The sequence below is a fragment of the Grus americana genome, chromosome Z, assembly GCF_028858705.1.
Source record: "Grus americana isolate bGruAme1 chromosome Z, bGruAme1.mat, whole genome shotgun sequence".
Classification (NCBI taxonomy): domain Eukaryota; kingdom Metazoa; phylum Chordata; class Aves; order Gruiformes; family Gruidae; genus Grus; species Grus americana.
Genome location: NC_072891.1, coordinates 55,581,612 through 55,600,547, shown reverse-complemented (window position 1 = coordinate 55,600,547; position 18,936 = coordinate 55,581,612). Strand labels below are relative to the sequence as shown.

Sequence of the window (18,936 nt, the reverse complement as noted above, 5' to 3'; positions counted from 1 at the left end):
ATCTTTGTTGTGTCCAAGTATCCTTATTAAAAAATAAAAGTTCAAGATAGACAGTAAATAAGCAGTGCAAGAAACAGTTCAAAATTATTCTCTGTGCTTTATGTCACTGTAACTGCAATAAAGTGTGTTAAATGCTGCCCAAGATGACAAAACTAAGGATGAAACAACACTTTGAGTTGCAAATTAGACTCTCCTTCTTCTAATCAGTGTTAAATACACAGTTGTATCTTCTAAAGAGAAAATATTTTAATCTGAAGAATAACTTTCAGGTATAATCAACTATTTAAAACATCTTCCCTTTCAGGGACATGCATTTTTTTCCATCAGTCTTTCCATCTACAAAGTCAAAAATCTGACAGGATTATAATTCTCTGATAGTATCTTTTTTTTTCACTCTTAAACATCTATCGCATTTGAAAAACTTACATGCTTATTGTATGTTACTAAACAAAGAAGTTCATGACAACAGAGTTCTGAAAACAAAAACCATAAGGACATTGGCTTTTTTCATTTTAAGGAAAAAATACAAAAAACTGTACCTGAGAAATTATCCCTTATGATGTAATGTTTACTTTACCGAGTAAATGGCATTAGTAGGATTTTACATCTCTCCTCAATTAGGCAAAGCTAACGAAGTTACTGTACCAACTGAAAAGCCAGCATGACAAGTTGTTGCTAGAATCATAGAATCATGGAATGGTTTGGGTTGGAAAGGACCTTAAAGATCATCTAGTTCCAACCCCCTGCCATAGGCAGGGACACCCTCCACTAGACCACGTTGCCCAAAGCCCCATCCAACCTGGCTTTGAACAGTTCCAGAGAGGGGGCCTCCACAGCCTCTCTGGGCAACCTGTTCCAGTGCCTCACCACCCTCACAGTGAAAAATTTCTTCCTAATATCTAATCTAAATCAACCCTCCCTCAGCTGATGGCCATTACCCTTTGTCCTATCACTACATGCCCTTGTAAACAGTCCCTCTCCAGCTTTCCTGTAGGTCTCTTTTAGGTGCTGAAAGCCTGCTCTAAAGTCTCCCTGGAGCCTTCTCCAGGCTCAAAACCCCAACTCTCTCAGCCTGTCCTCACAGGCTCCAGGTGCTCCAGCCCTCTGATCAGCTTCATGGCGCTCCTCTGGATAGTCTCCAACAGCTCCATGTCTCTCCTGTACTGGGGCCCCCAGAGCTGGACACAGTACTCCAGGTGAGGTCTTATGAGAGCAGAGGAGCAGATCACCTCCCTCGACCTGCTGGTCACACTTCTTTGGATGCAGCCCAGGATACGGTTGGCTTTCTGGGCTGCAAGCGCACACTGCTGGCTCATGTTGAGCTTCTCTTCCACCAACACCCCCAAGTCCTTCTCCTCAATGCTCTCAATCCATTCTCTGCCCAGTCTGTGTTGGTATTTGGGATTGAGCTGACCCACATGCAGGACCTTGCACTTGGCCTTGCAGAACTTCATGTGGTTCACACAGGCCGACCTCTCAAGGTCCCTCTGGATGGCATCCCTTCCCTCCAGCGTGTTGACCACACCACATAGCTTGGTGTCGGCGGCAAACTTGCTGAAGGTGCACTTGATCCCATTATTTATGTCACCAACAAAGATGTTCGGAAGCTGAACAATTTACTCCAGTGCTTCAGTGGCAGGAGACTGCTGGAACCGAGAGGATTGGCATGAAAAAGCATGCAGCACACCTCAGGACAAAAACAGCAGGGAAGCCCCAGAGTGCACCTGGAATGACACAACAGTAAAACTGTTGCACGGCAGTAGCTATTTCATCTCTCCAGAACTGTACAGGTTTGAATACAGTCCCATAACCTACAGATCAACAGAACGTAAACCACAGACTCAACCTACCTCTACCCAGTGAAAGGCGGAAAAGCCATGAGTCATAGGTAGCCTTTCTGCGTTAGTAAGGAAAGAATGGATACAGGTTTATTGCATGTAAACACAAGCTCTATTCAGTACCTTGACACTGGTTCACAAGTACCAGCGTTAGAACTGTCATAACTCACTAGCGGCTCTAGTGCTCGTCTTCCCTGCACAGGAGGACTGGAACAAACTTGGACATACACACTCATATGAAAACTATCATCCCTCTCCAAATTACTGAAGAAGAAAGCTTAACTTCATTGACCAAAGCACAAGCAGAAGCAGGAGGAGAGAGTTGTTTGGCTTCCACTCTCCTCTCATCCAAAGCCTCATGTTACACTAACACTTCACTTGCAGTGATGCTACTGCACATTTGATGGAACAGTTAGTATTTGTACCCACTTCTGTTACACTTAGAGAAAAGAGATGCAATTCTCTGAGACCTCTTTGTTCTGCAAGCCCCTGTTAAACAGAAAACTATCCATACCCCCATTTCTATCTACTTGTAAGAAAGCAGGGATAACTATAATTTTCTAAAATCTGGTCAAAACTCTTACAGGTAGAACACACTAACTGGGACATCAAAACCAGATTATTTATTTTTTCATGGGAAAGACATCCCTGTGGCATACACCTTCATGTTCTTAAAAAAAAAGAAAACAAAAACCAGATAACATTCCCTGTCATAATTGCATGCAGTGGTTAGTTGGTGAAAAACTCAACCGTTACTGGAAGATATCTGATGTGGATAGTTTCTCCTGACATTAATTTAGTATTACACCATTACCCAGTACCTCCTACATGTAAAGCAGGTGGGTCACATGGGTTCCAAGTAATAGAAACATTCCACTCCCAAGAGCAACCTGTTGCTTAGCAAAGGGATACATCAGTGTCAAATCAAGCACAGTTGAAGGTGCTCATAACTCTGGTGCTTAAAAGCTGAATATTCACAGGAACTTCTCTGGGATTTTTCCATTGCATCCCTCTCTTCAGCTTGAGAAGTGAACAGTCCCAAGGTTTTGATGATCCCAGGAAAGTCTAAGCCACCTGGCCACTGTTTACATTTAAATAGTCAACTGCTCATAACTTTACTGCAACATCTTCTCTATTCCATTTGCGCAGCCTTTCTTTCAGCTTCCCTTCTCTTCAGTTGCCTTTAATCTTTTCCTTTAGCTACCTGGAAAATCCACGATGAAGGTGAAAAAAAAGAACTATTAAGCAAAAAACGGTAAAAGTCTCCTCAGGAAACAGATGAGAAGTTACAACAGGAATGGATCTCGATGCCTTAGGGAAATAGGAAATCACAAACTGACAGTTTCAAAGATAGCAGGCATGCTCTGTTAGCAGTCAGGCGGTCAGTAAATTTGAATGACATCGTCCCATTCATCAACAGGCCAGACACCATTGTACTGCACGTTGGATGGTGAGCTCTTCCAGTCCCATGTCTTCACAGGAACCTTCCAGTCTGGGCCATAGTTGGCTTCAATATACTGAAGGGTTTCACAGGGCACGTGTACCCTGAGTTCCACAAATTCAGTCCAACACAGAGTGAACTTTGGAAAGAGATACCTGTGTCATAACAAAAGAACATGGTCACTGGCAGAAGACTGAAATACACCTCTAAATAAGTTCATGAAGAAAGCAAGCAACTGCAGTGAGTGGCCGTGTTACATTTATAATAATTTTTTTCTTATTTTGTAAGTTCTTATCCATGAAATATTATTTACATACTGGACAAGGGTGTTATTATCAACAGTAACTGGTTGACATTTACCACGTGTTCTTAAGAAGGAGCATTTCTAATCCTTTTGCTGCTGATTCCCATAACATTCTGGCACCTATAGGAAATCACTTAGCTCTAAACTAAACCAAAAAGCATAACAATGCCAGCTACCAATGGGAAAACAAGATAAACAAATTTTATTAGTAGATCTATAATTACCAAGTAGCTATTTAGCTGTTATTAACCCAAGAAATCATTTATTTATTAGAACTGCAGTAGGCACGCATATGCAAAAGCTATCAGCAAACCACTGAAATAATAGATCCTCCAGACAGTGAACTCTGAATAATAATTTTAAGGAGAACAAACAGGTAATTTAAACAAACAAATCTGCAAATTAAAAAGTCAGTTGGAAATTTCACCAATATAATTATTTAATTATTATTAAAATCAAATGTTTACATTCACCAGCAAAAAATGCAGCTTTCACTGATGCTTCACACTACTGGAATCCTTGCTTATCATTTGCTCATTCCAAGTGGCTGGGATAAGGCTATGTATTCTTGTGCATCTACATGGCTCACTATTTTTTATTCCAATTTCAGTGTCAGTGTTCTTTGGACATAAAAGTACTGAAAAAATTTTACACTTACACAAAGTCCTCTATGTTAAGAACCTACAGAATTAACTAATTTTAAAGATTAAAGTATATACTGTATAGATTTGATTGCCAGATTCAGGTTTTGTAAATGCTTATTCTTTGCTGAAGAATGCAACTGTCCAGCATTAATTTTGTAAGGAAATAGGAGGTCTCAATTGCTGTAACTCCAAGACAAGATAAGGAGGATGTGCATGCTTGCTTGTGCCTGCAATGTTGAGGAAGTATCTGCGTACAGGAAAATGCAAACCATGCAGACAGACTTGCGAGGTTTCAAAAACACCTCTCCAAGAAAACAGAGACTAAAAATGACTAATGAAAAATATTTTAGAGACTAAATGAGAAATTCTTTCATTCTCTATTCTTTTATTTAGCAAGATGTATAGAAAACATGCCTGTGTAAATATTTAGTTTTCTGAAGAAAGTGTCTTTTACCCTTCATTTTTAAAAATGTAAATATCTTGGAACAGAACTCCCACTTTTATCTGTGATTATCTAGTAGCAACCAATATCTCTTCTGACACCACATACACAGCTGGCGAGATTCCCTTAAAATTGTTAAAGTGGATTTAAGATTCAGCATGATCAAACCATCATTCCTCTTTTGACTGACCTCCTCGCTTTACCTTTCCCCAAAATTTTGAAAGGTCTGTAGATTAAGCAAAGTTGAGGGTCATTCTGGTGTTGCAGGCATTCAGATCAAGCACCCAAAATCATCATATTTCACATCTGAAAAGCTGTGATTTTTTTTCAGAGAAGGTATTTTGAATAACACATATCTGGAATTATTTGGCTAAGCATTCTGAACAGCCATGTCCTGTCAGGGCTCGAGGCCTTTGTCACAGTAAACAAGCAGGGTTTTTTTTCCTCCTTTTCTAAATGGATTAAGTACAGTAAACTATACCTAAGAAACATCAGTTCAGAATTAGAGGCTTTCTTAGAGGCTTCTATGTTTAAGCAAATTACTTCTTATTGAACTAGAAAGCCACATTTGTAAACTTTGAAAAAAATTGCCACCAAAACCAAGTACTAGGCTACAAGAAAAGTGTTTTACAAAAGCTGGAGTTCCAAAAGAGCTGTAATATCCTAGGATACATGAGGTGGAACAGAGCACAGGTTCACATCTACCTTCTATTCTCATGCATTGGACCAGTCATATCAAAGGGGCAGTGGTGGGGAAACAGATCTCAAGTACCCAAGGTCTGATGGTCAATGGAATTTTGTAAGAGCATGTCAACTCCACTGGCATGGAAAGAGCTACTGCAATCTAGACACCACAGAAGCATAAAGGAAAGGAAAGGAATTTACTGATCAGCTTCCTCCTCAGAATGCATCACACAAAATCCTCCAAAATCTTGTATGGAAAAACAGACACTAAGCCTACATTGGAAAACTATGAAATTGGTGTTATATTTTAAGAAAAACACTCTGCAGCACAACACATTTTCTGTGGGAATATTCCACAAGCTCTTCCTCTAGTCTATTTGAAAGCATGCCTTTCAACTCTGGTCATCAAAGTGTCTTACCCAGTCTTTGTTTATCCTTTCATAACAAAGATAACTAAGACCAGGACTACTCCTAGAAAACTAGGACTCAGACATTATCACCAGCCAGATCACAGTGTTCGCAAAGTTCCCATTAGCTAAATATAAGCAAATACAGTTCAGGCAAAATATGAAAGATAATGAAATCCTACAGAAGTCAACAAGGTTTTCAATTAGTCTGCAATTGTATCTTTCTGAGTTAAGGTGGGTGATGGAAAGAAACAAATCTAATTATCAAACCTTTATTCAGTTTGCTGAGTAGATCAGAAAGTTGTACTTATTTGCTGATTTAATACTGAAAGGTATGAGGCAAGAAACGTAGGATCCTATTTAAAATTCCATTTTCAGAACATGAACAACAAAGAAGGTCTTCAGCAGTCATCTGCATTGCTGTCACAACATTACAATCAATGAAGTATTCCAAATCACTACCACAAAATCCAAAACTATGGGGCTTACTTTGCAAGGACAGTTGAGGCTTTCTGCCATAACACTCTGTCATCAAGATGGATGCCTAAGGATTAACGTTTCACTGCAAAATTAGTCTGTGCAACAAACACAGTTTTAGAGACTTTTCTCATCTTAGCTGTTTAACTCAGAGCTTACCACAGTCCAGATAAGATCTGCTTGACATATGACACGCCAACATTGCTTTTGATTTCACGAGAGAATTGACATTTGACAAGCCTAGCACCTCTCTAGTAAGGCATAGTGCTGTTCTCTTTCTGCTTCTCTGGTCTTAAAGTGCAAAATATCCACTGATTCTCCTGACAACTGCCTTTTCCACAAAGAGCACAGACCTTGCCAGACAACAACACACAACACCCAAAATGCCAACACTAAACACTAACTTGTTCAAGTTCTTTCCTATTAGAGGTACAAATCCAGTTCATACTTAAATTTCTTGCCCGATTTGGCCTGAGTTCCTCCATTCCATATGTGGTCATCCTCTTCATAGAAGAAAAAAATATCAAGTTTCATATCATCTTCTCCCTGGAAAGAGAGTTCCAAGCTGTCTTCTACCTGCAAGACAAAAATACACACTCATATGCTCATAAAAATATAAGGCTACTTATGTCAGCAGGTTTCAGAAAACAAATTTATTTTGGTCAGGTATGCAGAGTGACTCCTATACTAAATGAAGAAAATAAACTAACTATGCTTTTTTTTTTAATGCCTTGAGAACATTGGAAATTTTCTGCACCTCAGTGGGACTATTTTTTCTTTTCACCCTTTAGCCCCAAGAGCTTCAGCACCATCTCATTGTCCTCTGCCACAACCAAATAATCTCAGTGAATAAACACATGATTAGTAGGTGTCTTCATTTAACACACTTCCTCTATGATAAAAGACTTGCTAGCACTAGTAATGATATATCACTTGAACTGTGGCTGAACCTTCATATTCCTGTAATTTTGTTTTTCTCTACCATTCCACAGCCTACACTCTGAAAAAGCTAAATAAAGATCCCACAGAAGCTAACAATGAACAAGTCCAGTGCCCACCTCAAGCCACCCTTCACTTTCTGCTGGTTTGACATACAGGGCTACAGATAATCTCAGAGCTATCACCAATCCTCCCATATGATGAGGCCCACTCAAGCTCAAAGACTAAATTCTACCTTGATCCTCACGTTTCCCTAGCACCACTGACACAGATTAGACCCCTTTAAAACTTAGTGAAATCTTCTGAGGTGGAATTCAGACTCCTCAAACAGGGCTGAAGCTAGTAAGAAGGGTATTTCTCACACACTGTCTGAGAGAACAACAAAAATCAACAAGATTGTATCTTTAGGTAAAACCTTCGTGAATAAGTGACTGCTGAGGAAACTTCAGATACTCACTTCTATGTAAAGTGATCTGCAGCCATACTCAAACATACAAACCTACAGAAAGACATGTGAAGTAAATTGTTCATTATCTATGTACCTTGCCAAATTTGTGCTTCAGTGGTAATCCTGCTTTTTGAAAGGCGGGAATGATATCTGCTTTATAGTCCCTTATAAAGACTCCCAAATCCACATCTTTGCTGTGAGGAATGACATTGCATTGTCTATACCAGCCTGAGGGACAAAAAAGAGAAAAAACCAAACTAGTTAATTCAGGAGAAATATATCAATAGAACAAAAGCAAGATAAAAATGAACTGACATAAGGTCACCTGGCAAAGATCTTTTAATAAGGCCATAAACAAGACTTCTGCCTTTCTCTAGTATGAAATGAATCAAAATCAAAACAAATATTACTGAACTTATAGCCAGGTCTTTCCTCCAGAAAGCCACGAAGGAGAGAGAAAACACTAATGTTTTTGAAATATCTCCCATTTTCTAATCTAAATGTCTTTAAAGAAAAAATATTCTTTATCTGGGACCAAATCCAATCAGCAATGAACAGTTACAGAGCTATAGCTGTGCTTCTAATTTGAAACTATTATTTTAAATAGTATCTGGGCCGTTAATCGTCTTTCAATCACCACTGCAAGACAGTAAAACAAGAAGTGGGACATCTTTTTCTTTATTTCATAAACCAGCTTTTAGTAACTGTTCATTCAGAAAATTATATTCCCTAGGACTAAAGAAACACAAATCAAACGTGCACACACATGAATTTCCATAACCTATTTCAATAATAAAATAATCTGGTAAGATACTACTTCCATCTTCAACAGAATTGAAAACTTGCAGTATCTACTGTAATAGGCTGATATTTTGTTAAAAGGATGTGGTTTTAAATAAATAAATAAATGTAAACTATTTTTTAAAAGTCAGCGATAAGTACCAAATTGCATGGGAAGAAAAATTCAGGTGAGAGTTTACGTGGACAGCAGAAATAGGTGCCCTTCAGTGTGTTTTCCAACTAGCATTTCAGTAAATTCCAAGTCACACAATTCAGGGAACCGCTGATTACTTTCTAAGCAGTGATCAACACAACACAGAACGCTAACATTACACGCTTCACTGGAAATTTGCTCAGCAACTCCAAGACTCAGGTTTCTAAAGAAAAAGCATATTGTCAGGAGCAAAAATGCCTATTTCAGTACAGCTAATGCCACATATTACCTTCCAACCTGGTACATTTAACCTCAGCTGATATCACAAGCAATACAGGATGAAATATTTAAAGTTTCAGATTAGTTTAAAAATGTAACATAACACAAATGTTTTACCAAGGCATGTTCCACTGCTCAGCCAGAACTTTACTCCTAAGTTATTCAGTGTCAGGGCAGCCAGATGGAGCAAGGATTTTGCTTTCTTTCTGAACTCCACTGCATCAAGAGAGGCATCATCAGGATACAGCTGGAAGGCAAAGGAAAAGTAAGCAAGCTGTTGTCAGAGAGCAAACTTGTCTCTTCATTTTTCAGGTCCTAAGAAAAAAACTTAAAAATTTACTTAACTAATATCTGGGCAGTATCTGTTTTCACATACACAGCCCAGTTTGAGAACATGTACTAGAATGACAAGTTAAAATTTAAACTCTGAAACATCAATCTTCAGTTTTTCCCAAGTAGCAGAATGTAAAGTCACAGTAAAATAGACTAAGAATATATGCACTAGACACTGATCTCAGCACTTGGCAACAACACAGATGAACCCTAGTTCTGCACACGCTGAAGTCAATGCCCAGGGTCCGGAGGAAAACAGACAGTTATTTCCAGCACATCGGTTTATTTGGCGCCACCAAGTGTTACAACTGAATGTTGACAACTTCTGCCGTAGAGCAGAAACAAAATGAACAGAAAACCATGCCCATCTTCCAGCTACAGCTGGGGCAAAATGTTCTGTTAATGCAAAGCCGAAATCAACATGGCAGTCTGGGCAAATATTATCAAATCAAGCACAGCAACAATGCGCCACTCAGCTTCACAACTTACTTCATTAAAAGGTCTTGGGCAACAAACAGCTGAAATGAATACTTCCTTTTCAAAACAGATGCCAGCTGCTTATTTCAATATTAAACCTCCAGCAAAGTTCAGTATACCCTCTCAGTCACATTTTCTCTGCCTGTGGTGATTACTGCCTGGAGGTTTTAGAGCTGAAGTGGAGCGTGCTAACAGTTTCTGTCCTTTATAGGTGAAGTTACAACATACAAGCACCCTTGGGTATAGTAACCCTCCTGCAACACGTATAGGGAGCAGTTTACTAGACTGAACAAGGATGGTCTTCCCTTCCTTGAGGAAGTCCCTTCCCCAAGACCTCAAATGACTGAAGAATGGAACCTCACGTCCTCTTTTTTCCCCTTCCATGAAGCCAGAGGTGGCTCAAATTCAGTGACCTGATTCTGACTCCACAGTTTTGACTGTGGTAACTCTTGACCACTTTGTAACTCAGTCCTTTTCAAGTTGGGACAAAATACTTCCCATATTGCAGCAGAAAGTTTTCTACTATCTGCTAAAACAGGTAGCAAAATTCTAAAAATAATACTCTAAATAGTGGTGAAAACATTAGCTTATATGGTCAAAAAGCAACAAAGTCAGTCATTTCGGAATGAATATACCATTTCAAATAAACTGAACTAGGAACATGGAACTGCAGCACACGGTTCAAAATAATATAAAACGAACTATTACTCAGAACTTTGAGAACTGCCATAAGGAAAACGTTCAACCAAAAGATCTTAGCCTTATTTACATGAAATCTATTTAATAGTAACAATGTGTGAGAACTATGGACATGTTGGCTACCTCTTCTTTTCAGAGTTTTGGAAAATGGAAAAAAATGTGCTCACAAGTAAAAAAAGACAGACCATGACTTTCAGTTACAGTTTTAGTTTTATTATCACTTACTAAACTCTGTGGACTGAGTCTTAGAGGCTGTATTTAGCTTTATGTATGTGAATAGTCCCATCTAGGTAAAAAAAAGTGTTTGTAGGTTTGGGTCAATCAATGAAAACATACATTACATCTCAGAGACACTACCTGATTACCACTAACCTGAAAGAAAGCCCGAGCTTCTCTGTACCTACATTCAAGAAATCTAGAGTGTGACATCTCCTCTAGAAAACTGGATGGATTTTTTGGAATTTGAACTTTTAAGTCATCAATGGAAACAAGCAGAAGTTCTGGCCTGCAAGAAAACAAAGATGATACATTACCATATTCGATTCCTTTATAAACCACAAGCCACTTTTTCCTCTAGTTCAGGTTAAAATCTTAATGCATACTACTGGCAGTGATTTCTCTGTCCAAATACACCCAAAAATGACTACAAAAGAGCAACAAAAGCTTCAGGAAATTCCCTATACACTTCAAAATTTTGTTTAAAGAAATTCTATGCCAATAAACATACAGTTAGTTCATCAGATCATCGATTCCTTTACATGACGTGCACTGAATTTGTTCAGAGCTGTTGTTCAGTGCATTTGAAAATTCAGGCTATTTATTTAGTTATCTAAGTATGCGTTGCAGTTAAGAACCAAATTTTACCCTGTACTTTGAGTCTATTTGCATTTAAAATTTAAAAACTGTTCAGCCTTCACAATGAACGAAATGCACTATTTAACAGCTTACACCACCAACTTCAAATGTTTAGGCCCACAACCAGTACAGATTCCATGTTTTAAAAGGAAGAAAGAACAGTGTCAATTTTAAGGAAAAAGTTAAATACATTTATTTTGATCTCTGAAATGTTTGGCTATTTTTCTGTGATTTATGGCATATATACATACCCTACAGTAACACTGTTCGCAAAGCCTAGTGGTATGTGCTTGGCTTTGAAAATAGTGATAAGATTTGCAATGGTCTGTACTTCCTGAAATAGTGCTGTTGAAAGCACTGTAAGAAAAGGCAGACATTTACAGTAACTTTACCAATGTAATGCAAAGTTTAAGCATAAGACTATGGACAAATAACACCACCAATTCAAACATTTATGCAAGAAAGGAGTCCTCTCAGCACGTTAAGAGCGTGGGTGAGATGCAATACTTCACACGTGTCTTCGCGGTACAAATGTCACCTCTCTTTATTCATGTTCTTTAGCACTGATTATTTGACCTGTTACAGAATGGATTTCTGTTGCTTCCCCTTTTCATTTAAAGTTACATATCCATATTCAACTTTTGGATACATCTCGTGATAGAAAGAAAAACAAGTATCTATCAGCTAGTACCACCTCTCCTGCCACTTCTACTTTACCCCTGTGTTGATAGCACTGATGGCTATCAACAAATTTCAAGCTTTTAAATATATTAATGGTAAACCACTGACGCTAGCAGAAGACCCTTTGGGACATTCAGCCTCAGTCATGATGACTTTGACTTCTCTCATCTTTCTACCTCCTCCAACCTGGCTACACAGCAACTTCCTCTAAAATTCAGTTCTTAATTTATAAATGGTGAGAAGCTCTTGTTTTCAGGTAAATAGAACTAGATTTACCTTCACACCTTATTTTACCTGCACTTTGAGGGCTGAACCATACATGAACTAAATTTTACAGCCTGACTTCAGGGAACAGAGTAATTTTATATACAGGAGAAAAAAGTTATTTTGGAAGTGCCACTATGGCTTTTTCTCTCCTCTGTTTTGAACTCACTTTTCATATGCTCCAGGGTAGCGACCAAAGTGGAGTTTCCGGAAAGGCACAAACTTTCTGTCCATATGTTGCTTGAGTCTCAGGGGCCCATGCCACAGATAATTACCACTCCTCTCATAGAAGACCACCAGGTGAATGGCATGAGATGCCAGTTTAAAAATGTAGTGCAAGGGAATTTCAACCCCAGACAGGTCATCCATCCCGTCCAAGCGGGGGTCCTTGTTTATAATCTTTAGCCATTGGAACCCCATTTTTTCCGCAGTTCTAAAAAGGCCCGCCTGAAAATGAGAGAGGGAGGGAGAGAGAGAGAGACAAGTTAGAGATTACAGAAACCAAAATTGAATGCTAAATGCTTATTATTAACTGACATTATTCCCCATTTTCATTTTCTAATCAGACTTAAGCACAAACTACTCAAAAATTTCTAAAACCTTAAAGATTGGCAACCACAAGCAATTCCAACCACTGTATTTCCTTGTCTTAAATTTTGTCCCTCAAACTATTCAATAAAACAATAACTAAGTGTTCTAAGCCATGCTTGGACTAGGTTTGCTCCTTGGCATAGTGCCCTTCTCTGCATCCTCAAACTCTCCTCTAAAGTCATTCTTGTGCTGAACTTGGCATTCCTAAGTCCTTGTATAATGATATGACTAATGCAAAAACAATTACTGCAATATCTTCTTTTATGAGGTACATAAACATTTGTCTAAATCTCACCAAATACCGAACGTTGGACTAGCTAACAGGCTTTCATATTTCAATAGAAAAAGGGAATTAAATTCTGGCTGATAAGAAAATAATGAATCACAATCTGAAGACCCTTTCAATTATCCCCCTTGAACTGTTTTATACAGGCATATCAGCTTCTCCTCTGGATGCTACAGATATTATCAATGAGTCACAAAGGAATGGGGAGATGGATTTATATTAGTGTGCTGCCACACAACCATATACTCAGTTTCTTTAATTCCTTTACAGCTACGGGTAAAACAACTGCCTGATCAGATCCTGAGTACCATCACTCTTCACTTGAGTGGGACTCCTTCAGTAAAATAGTCACAGATCATCTTAATGTCTCCTGCTTAAAAAAAAAAAAAAGAAAAAAAAGAAAAAAGCTGTTTGTCACTGGTATCTTTAGTCTGTATAAATCAATCTAATAAGTATTTCCAGATGACACTGAATTGAGAAAATAATCTGGGATTCCATTTTGTCCTTTATCACATGGTATACCTCCGTTTTTAACAAATCCATTTAAAAGCCTCAGAACACCAAAAAAAAGCAGAGATATCAATACACTAAGTGACAAAATACAATGGTGTTAAGTACAAGGATGTAATAAAAAAAGAAATGTAAATCAGCAGACTATGATAATCTTTCCAGCCTTGTCACATCAATAATTGCATTTCCTTCTTGACAGATCTCTAAACTCAAGATTTATTACGGTGTAAGGTTTTCCTTCTTCCTTTCTAATAGACCACTTTATTTTTTCTTTCTGGAGTGGCCTCTTACTGCAAATGTTTATGAATATTGCAGACAGCTTCTAAAAACTTTCAGTTATCTATAAATTACTCTTAATGTATCCAGACTAGTGCCTGGATACCTTCTAATTTAAAAAAAAAAGTTTCCTCTACCAATACCTTTGCAAGATTTCCACACAGTGAATTCAGAGGCTTTAATACAAACATGAAAGCATTACATCACAAAATTGTGGAACAGTTGAATGCATTACAGTACACAAATGTGAACTGAAGAAAAGGCACTTACTTCATGTTTCCATGTTTTGTCCAGTAGTGCAAATGTAGTAAAGTCTCTTGGAGCACAGAAGTACTTGCATTCTGGACTAGGGCCATCAGAAGAACCTCTGATGTGTTCAATGTCTTTATCAACCAGTCCCAGAATCAAAGGATCGATCAAATACACTGGTATATTGTGACTGGATATTAAGCCTAGGAACTTCCTAACCACATGCTGTTTGACAGAGAATAAAATTAGAAGTTAGAAACACCATCTTTAGGTGAAAAAACATTAACATATTAAAACTCTTTGACAGAAGGAAAAAAACCCATCCCACTGACAGAAGGAAATTTTATCTCCCACTACATTTTCTGAGTGTGCACTTTCATGAAGAATTGTGGAAACAGAAATTTTCTCTTTCAGAAGAACAGGCTGCTCTCAGCAGGCCTCTTTCCAGGCCTCTAAGACTAGAGTAAAAACCTTTCAGCTTCAATTAGAACCTTCTACAAGTTAAAGCACTCTTAACTCTAGAGTGCTAGACTTGAGAACATACTCCAAGCTAAACTCTAGATTCTTTCAAGCTCTCAATTGAGTTGGAAAGCACTTGAATAAACCAGGATTATAGGATGAGATCTGGTGCATGTGTGGGTGCTGACTGATGTCATTCTGAGGCTGCTCTGCCGCACCTTGAAAGGCCATGGTGGTCAGGAGCTGTTCCTCAAGTCTGGGAAAAGTCAAATCTCATGCCATCTTCAAAAAGGAGGATCTGGGGAACTCTGGTCACCTTAATCTCAATCCCCAGGAAGCTGGAGCAAAAGCCCCTGGAAAGTCACATCCGAGCACATGAAGGACAAGGATGTGATTGGGAAAGCCACCCAAAGGCAAACTGCACCTAATCACACCAACTGCCCTTGTGAAGTCATCTATGGGCAACACAAGAGCAATGGATACTGTCCATACCTTGATGTTACTCAAACAGTATCCCCAGACCTCAGGCATGATGCCTGCTGTATATGAAGGGTGACTCAGTGACAAGGTAGGAAGTGAGTCCTATCCAGTCTTTGGATAGTGTACCCTGGGCACTCAACCATAGCAACATGGCTTAAGGGGTTAAAAGCTGGAGCAAGAAGGTCCTGTGCCTGATGAGAAGACTTATTAACTTGACTCAGTGGAGAATTTTAATCAAGTACATTTAAATGCCCATGGCACACAGAAGATTTACAGCAATCATAGCAACCCTGCTATTTAAAACATAGCTGATGTATTTAACTGTAACAGTTAATGACTTAAAAGTACCATTCTAATCAGAAAAATGTATTTGCTTAGAAGAGCACTGCCAGTCTTTATGTCTGTAACATCTCAAGGTTTCTAGAAGAGGTGTGATAAGGGAAAACAATGGCCTACTGCCCAAGCTACCTGCCCAGTAAGCTGGCCTTCACTTTCTAACTGAAGCTCTAACCTTCCTCCCATCCAGCCGCCGAGTCTGTTCAATCAGACTGCACAGGCCAACTTCCAATTTTGGCACGGGGCTTTGGTTTCAGAGAGATGTAAAAATTTGAAGACATAACGTGGATCAACAATCAGAATTTAGGCAGCAGCACTACATGCGCTGCACAGGCAGAAGCACAGCCACCCCCTCAGTGATTTCAGCTGAAAGGTAAGTGATGTGCTAGCATCATTTCTGTAACTAAAACTAGCAGATCAGACTGATGAACAGGAAGCAAATCTGTGCAAAAGTATCGACTTCTTCTCCCCCATCACTTCTCCAGGGAAACAGATGCTTTTAGTTGAAACTTAAATATATGGTAGAAAGAGATGGCAATGATGTTGAGCAGCTAAGAGAAAGGTATTCAAATAGAGTATTTTGGACTCATCACGCAGGGACTCTGAAGAAAGCCTGGAGTGCAACAGGTCGCTGGCAGGCCATGGAGCATTTTGCTTTGTTACTAATGATCTCGTAAGATCAAGTCAAAGTTTCATGAGAACTCTGTCCAGAGACAGAGTGGGTTGGAAGCCCACTGTGACCACGTCACCTAATATCTAGTAGGTAGTTCCAAGAGGTACCACCTCCAAGAACAGTGAGACATTACTGGCACAAACAAGCAGTCCACAGAGCAGTTGGTTTGGATTATTCCCAAGAACAGCTCTTAACCAGAGCATCTTTCCTCTTGCTCAGCAGAAACAAGGCATTTGAATGCTATTTTGCTAACTAGCAACATTATCATCTTGCATCCAAAGCAAAAGGCAGCCAGCTCCCAGCGCATCATTCTCTTTAACCATCTGTGTTGTTTTTCTGCTGGGAGATCTGTTAGCAAAAGACTTGTGTAAAAGTGTTTCCAAACAAATGCTAAGTACAATATCATAACTGAGCTTCTGATTCCCTGAGGCCAAGGTGATGTTTTGGTTGTATTCAATCCTGCAAACCTTAAGTAGGACACAAGAAAAAATATCCCATTTCAAGTATTTAATGGCACTCCTAAGACTGTTCCTGAACACTGGAATACAGCAACTGGTGAATGCTGAAATGTAACATTTTCCTGCTTGTAAAGAGCTTTATGACGCAGCATAAGCAAGTAACACAAAACATTGAGCAGCAGGTTGAACAACTGGAGCGAGCAAAGGGGAATTCTGCGACCTGAGACGTATAGCTGATTCTTTCATCAGGCTACTGACTATCAAACAACCTGCATGTCAAATAAGCCAGTCTTTTCAATACTCAGTCTGAAAGAACATAGAAGCCTGGATCAAAACTTCTATATCAGAAAGAACAAGCTTCCCTTCTTAAAACATTATCAACACTGCTAAGGACTGCACAAGCAAAGGCTGCTAAACTGTAACTGTTTATCAATCCATTTTAAACTGACGTGTTGAAACACTTTGTAACTTTACTCAGTGAAGAAAGTATCTCTCAGTCTTTAATACTGAACTTGAAATTCCATGTGAGTTCTCTGAGACTTGCAGAAGAACTTATGAACCAATGCCGTTGTACATACCCATCTAGTGCTGTCTTGGCCTGACTGTCTTCCTCTGAGTTTGGAAAAAACTGCTCCATTCTATCAAAACCAAAGAAGGGGAGGGGGAGAGAGAAAGAAGGGAAAAAAACTTTCAGTTGAATCCCTGCTTAGGATTTCTTAATGACATTCAGGGACATTTATCCAGTTAGCACTTTATAATTATGGCTGTGGTTACGCCTCTGGTCACTCAACTATAGTACTGAATGTGAAATCATAAACAACTGCTCTGGCTTAGTGTATTTAGAAGGACAATGCAAGCCTTGGGGACTTCCAGACATGCAAGGATTGCATGATCAGGCCTCAGGTTTCTAAGTCAATATGCCAGTAAATATAAACTAGGAAGATGACAAACACTGTTAGGCAAATACCACGGGGGGAAAGACAGCAGGACTATGCCTCGGTCTTTCCAGATGTAATCCTAGAGAATTAAATTTGAAAGACAGTATATACATATGATAAAGCCAAGGTGGTTAGTGGCTCAGCTTTTAGCTTCTCCAAAGTATGAAGAATATCTCATTCTCAGCCTTACTGTTTACAGCCATAAGAAAGAAGTTAAAGGTTGCAGTACCACCTAACACTAAGACTGCCTGCATTTATTAAGAATGTCCTCACCAAAAGAAAACAAACTCAGGAAATGTGATACCTATGTGGTTCTTCTGTAAAATTAAATTGAGTTCCTTTGTTGAATCTGCATTGCAAGTGTAAACTATGAAGCCATCAAAACCCCAGAGTATTTCACTTATAGTAATATTTACCTCTTTTTCTGTTACAGAAAATCACACTCAGTTAAACATTCCACTGGTGGTATAAAAGCAGGATTTAATCTGTAACATCTAGAACATTATGAACACTGAATCACAAAACACTAAGACAACTGCAGAAAAAGCTGGGTTTTCTTTTAAAAACACCACTGTTGAAAAACCTGCAACCAATAAATGCTGCCTTCCTTGTTTCTTCAGAAAAGCCATAAGATAGCACTTGGTTTGACTTTATTTCCAATAAAAGTCACTTAATAACTGGAGTAGGAAGGCTTGTGAAGATTAACAGTCTTGGTGGCTCAAACCTGCAGCAGAGACCACAGAACGGCATCCCATTTTGGAATTAATGGGATGCCTCCAGCTGACATAACGATGTGAATAGCAGGCTGACAACTGAAATCTGTACTCCTGCCACGAGAAACTTGCTCGGGCTACCCAGGCACTTCATGTCAATACTACTGGAATTGCTAGCCATATGAGGGAAGTTTGGGGGTGGCACTAATGCTGCTAAAGGACTTTGAAGAGAGTAGGCATTACACTGGATTACTCCACAAAAGCAAGCCTGTGCAGGACAGCGCTCTCTTACCTTCTGCGAGAGATAGAACTTGTAATAGTACAACTGGAAGAGGAGGAACACCAGGCTGGTCAGAGAAAGGAGCGCCAGGACCACGTTCTTATTGATCTTCTGCATTAGTGTTCGGGGCGCTCTCGATCACCGCCAGGAAGCAGCGCGGCGTCGCTCATCTTCTCCCGTTTTCCAGCTCCTCCCTGCGCGCCGGCAGAGGAAAACGGGGCGCTGAGCAGGCCCGAGCCGGGCGCCGCGGCGGCCCACGGCAGCCCTGCGGACCCGCAGCGGGAGCTCAGCTACGGGGCAGGTCAGCCGCACCGCCGCCCCTCACCCGGCCCTCCCCGCTCACGCCCACCGGGCCACGGCGCCGGGACACCGCAGGTCCCCGCCCGGCCACCCTTACCCGCCGTGCAGCTGCCCGCCAGCCCTTCCTGGCGGCCGTAAAGCACCGCCCGCCGCCGTATGCGCATGCGCGGCGGGGGCCGAGCCCGCCCTGGCGCTGGGGGCTTTCGGCGCCTTTCCCCTGGCCGGCTGGAGGGTCTCTGGG

The 18,936-nt window shown here is 39.9% G+C and overlaps 1 protein-coding gene across 4 annotated transcripts; it reads right to left on the bottom strand.

The window, feature by feature from the left end:
* Positions 1 to 226: 226 nt before the first annotated feature.
* On the bottom strand, positions 227 to 18,841 carry FKTN (fukutin). Of its 4 annotated transcripts, none has more exons than XM_054810265.1 (10): positions 18,793 to 18,841; positions 18,408 to 18,589; positions 17,043 to 17,102; positions 14,080 to 14,283; positions 12,316 to 12,593; positions 10,719 to 10,851; positions 8,955 to 9,084; positions 7,719 to 7,852; positions 6,686 to 6,813; positions 227 to 3,434 (listed from the first exon to the last, which is right to left on the bottom strand). In XM_054810265.1, the coding sequence occupies exons 2-10, from the start codon at positions 18,510 to 18,512 to the stop codon at positions 3,221 to 3,223; spliced, it is 1,386 nt and encodes a 461-aa protein (XP_054666240.1). In that variant the 5' UTR covers positions 18,513 to 18,589; positions 18,793 to 18,841; the 3' UTR covers positions 227 to 3,220. The 4 variants fall into 4 exon arrangements, with proteins under 4 accessions (XP_054666240.1, XP_054666239.1, XP_054666241.1 ...); XM_054810264.1 differs by having other exon boundaries at positions 18,408 to 18,660; positions 18,793 to 18,829; XM_054810267.1 differs by having other exon boundaries at positions 3,296 to 3,434; positions 6,642 to 6,813; positions 18,408 to 18,834.
* Between the last annotated feature and the right edge of the window lie 95 nt (positions 18,842 to 18,936).

Bases quoted from the DNA above. Each gene is read 5' to 3' on its own strand.
- FKTN (XM_054810265.1), bottom strand. From the start codon at position 18,512: ATGCAGAAGATCAATAAGAACGTGGTCCTGGCGCTCCTTTCTCTGACC. The intron at 9,085-10,718 runs GTTAGTGGTAAT...TTTGCCTTCCAG, and splicing joins AAGCTCGGGCTTTCTTTCAG to CTGTATCCTGATGATGCCTC. The intron at 6,814-7,718 runs GTACATAGATAA...TTTGTCTTGCAG, and splicing joins TGAAGCACAAATTTGGCAAG to GTAGAAGACAGCTTGGAACT.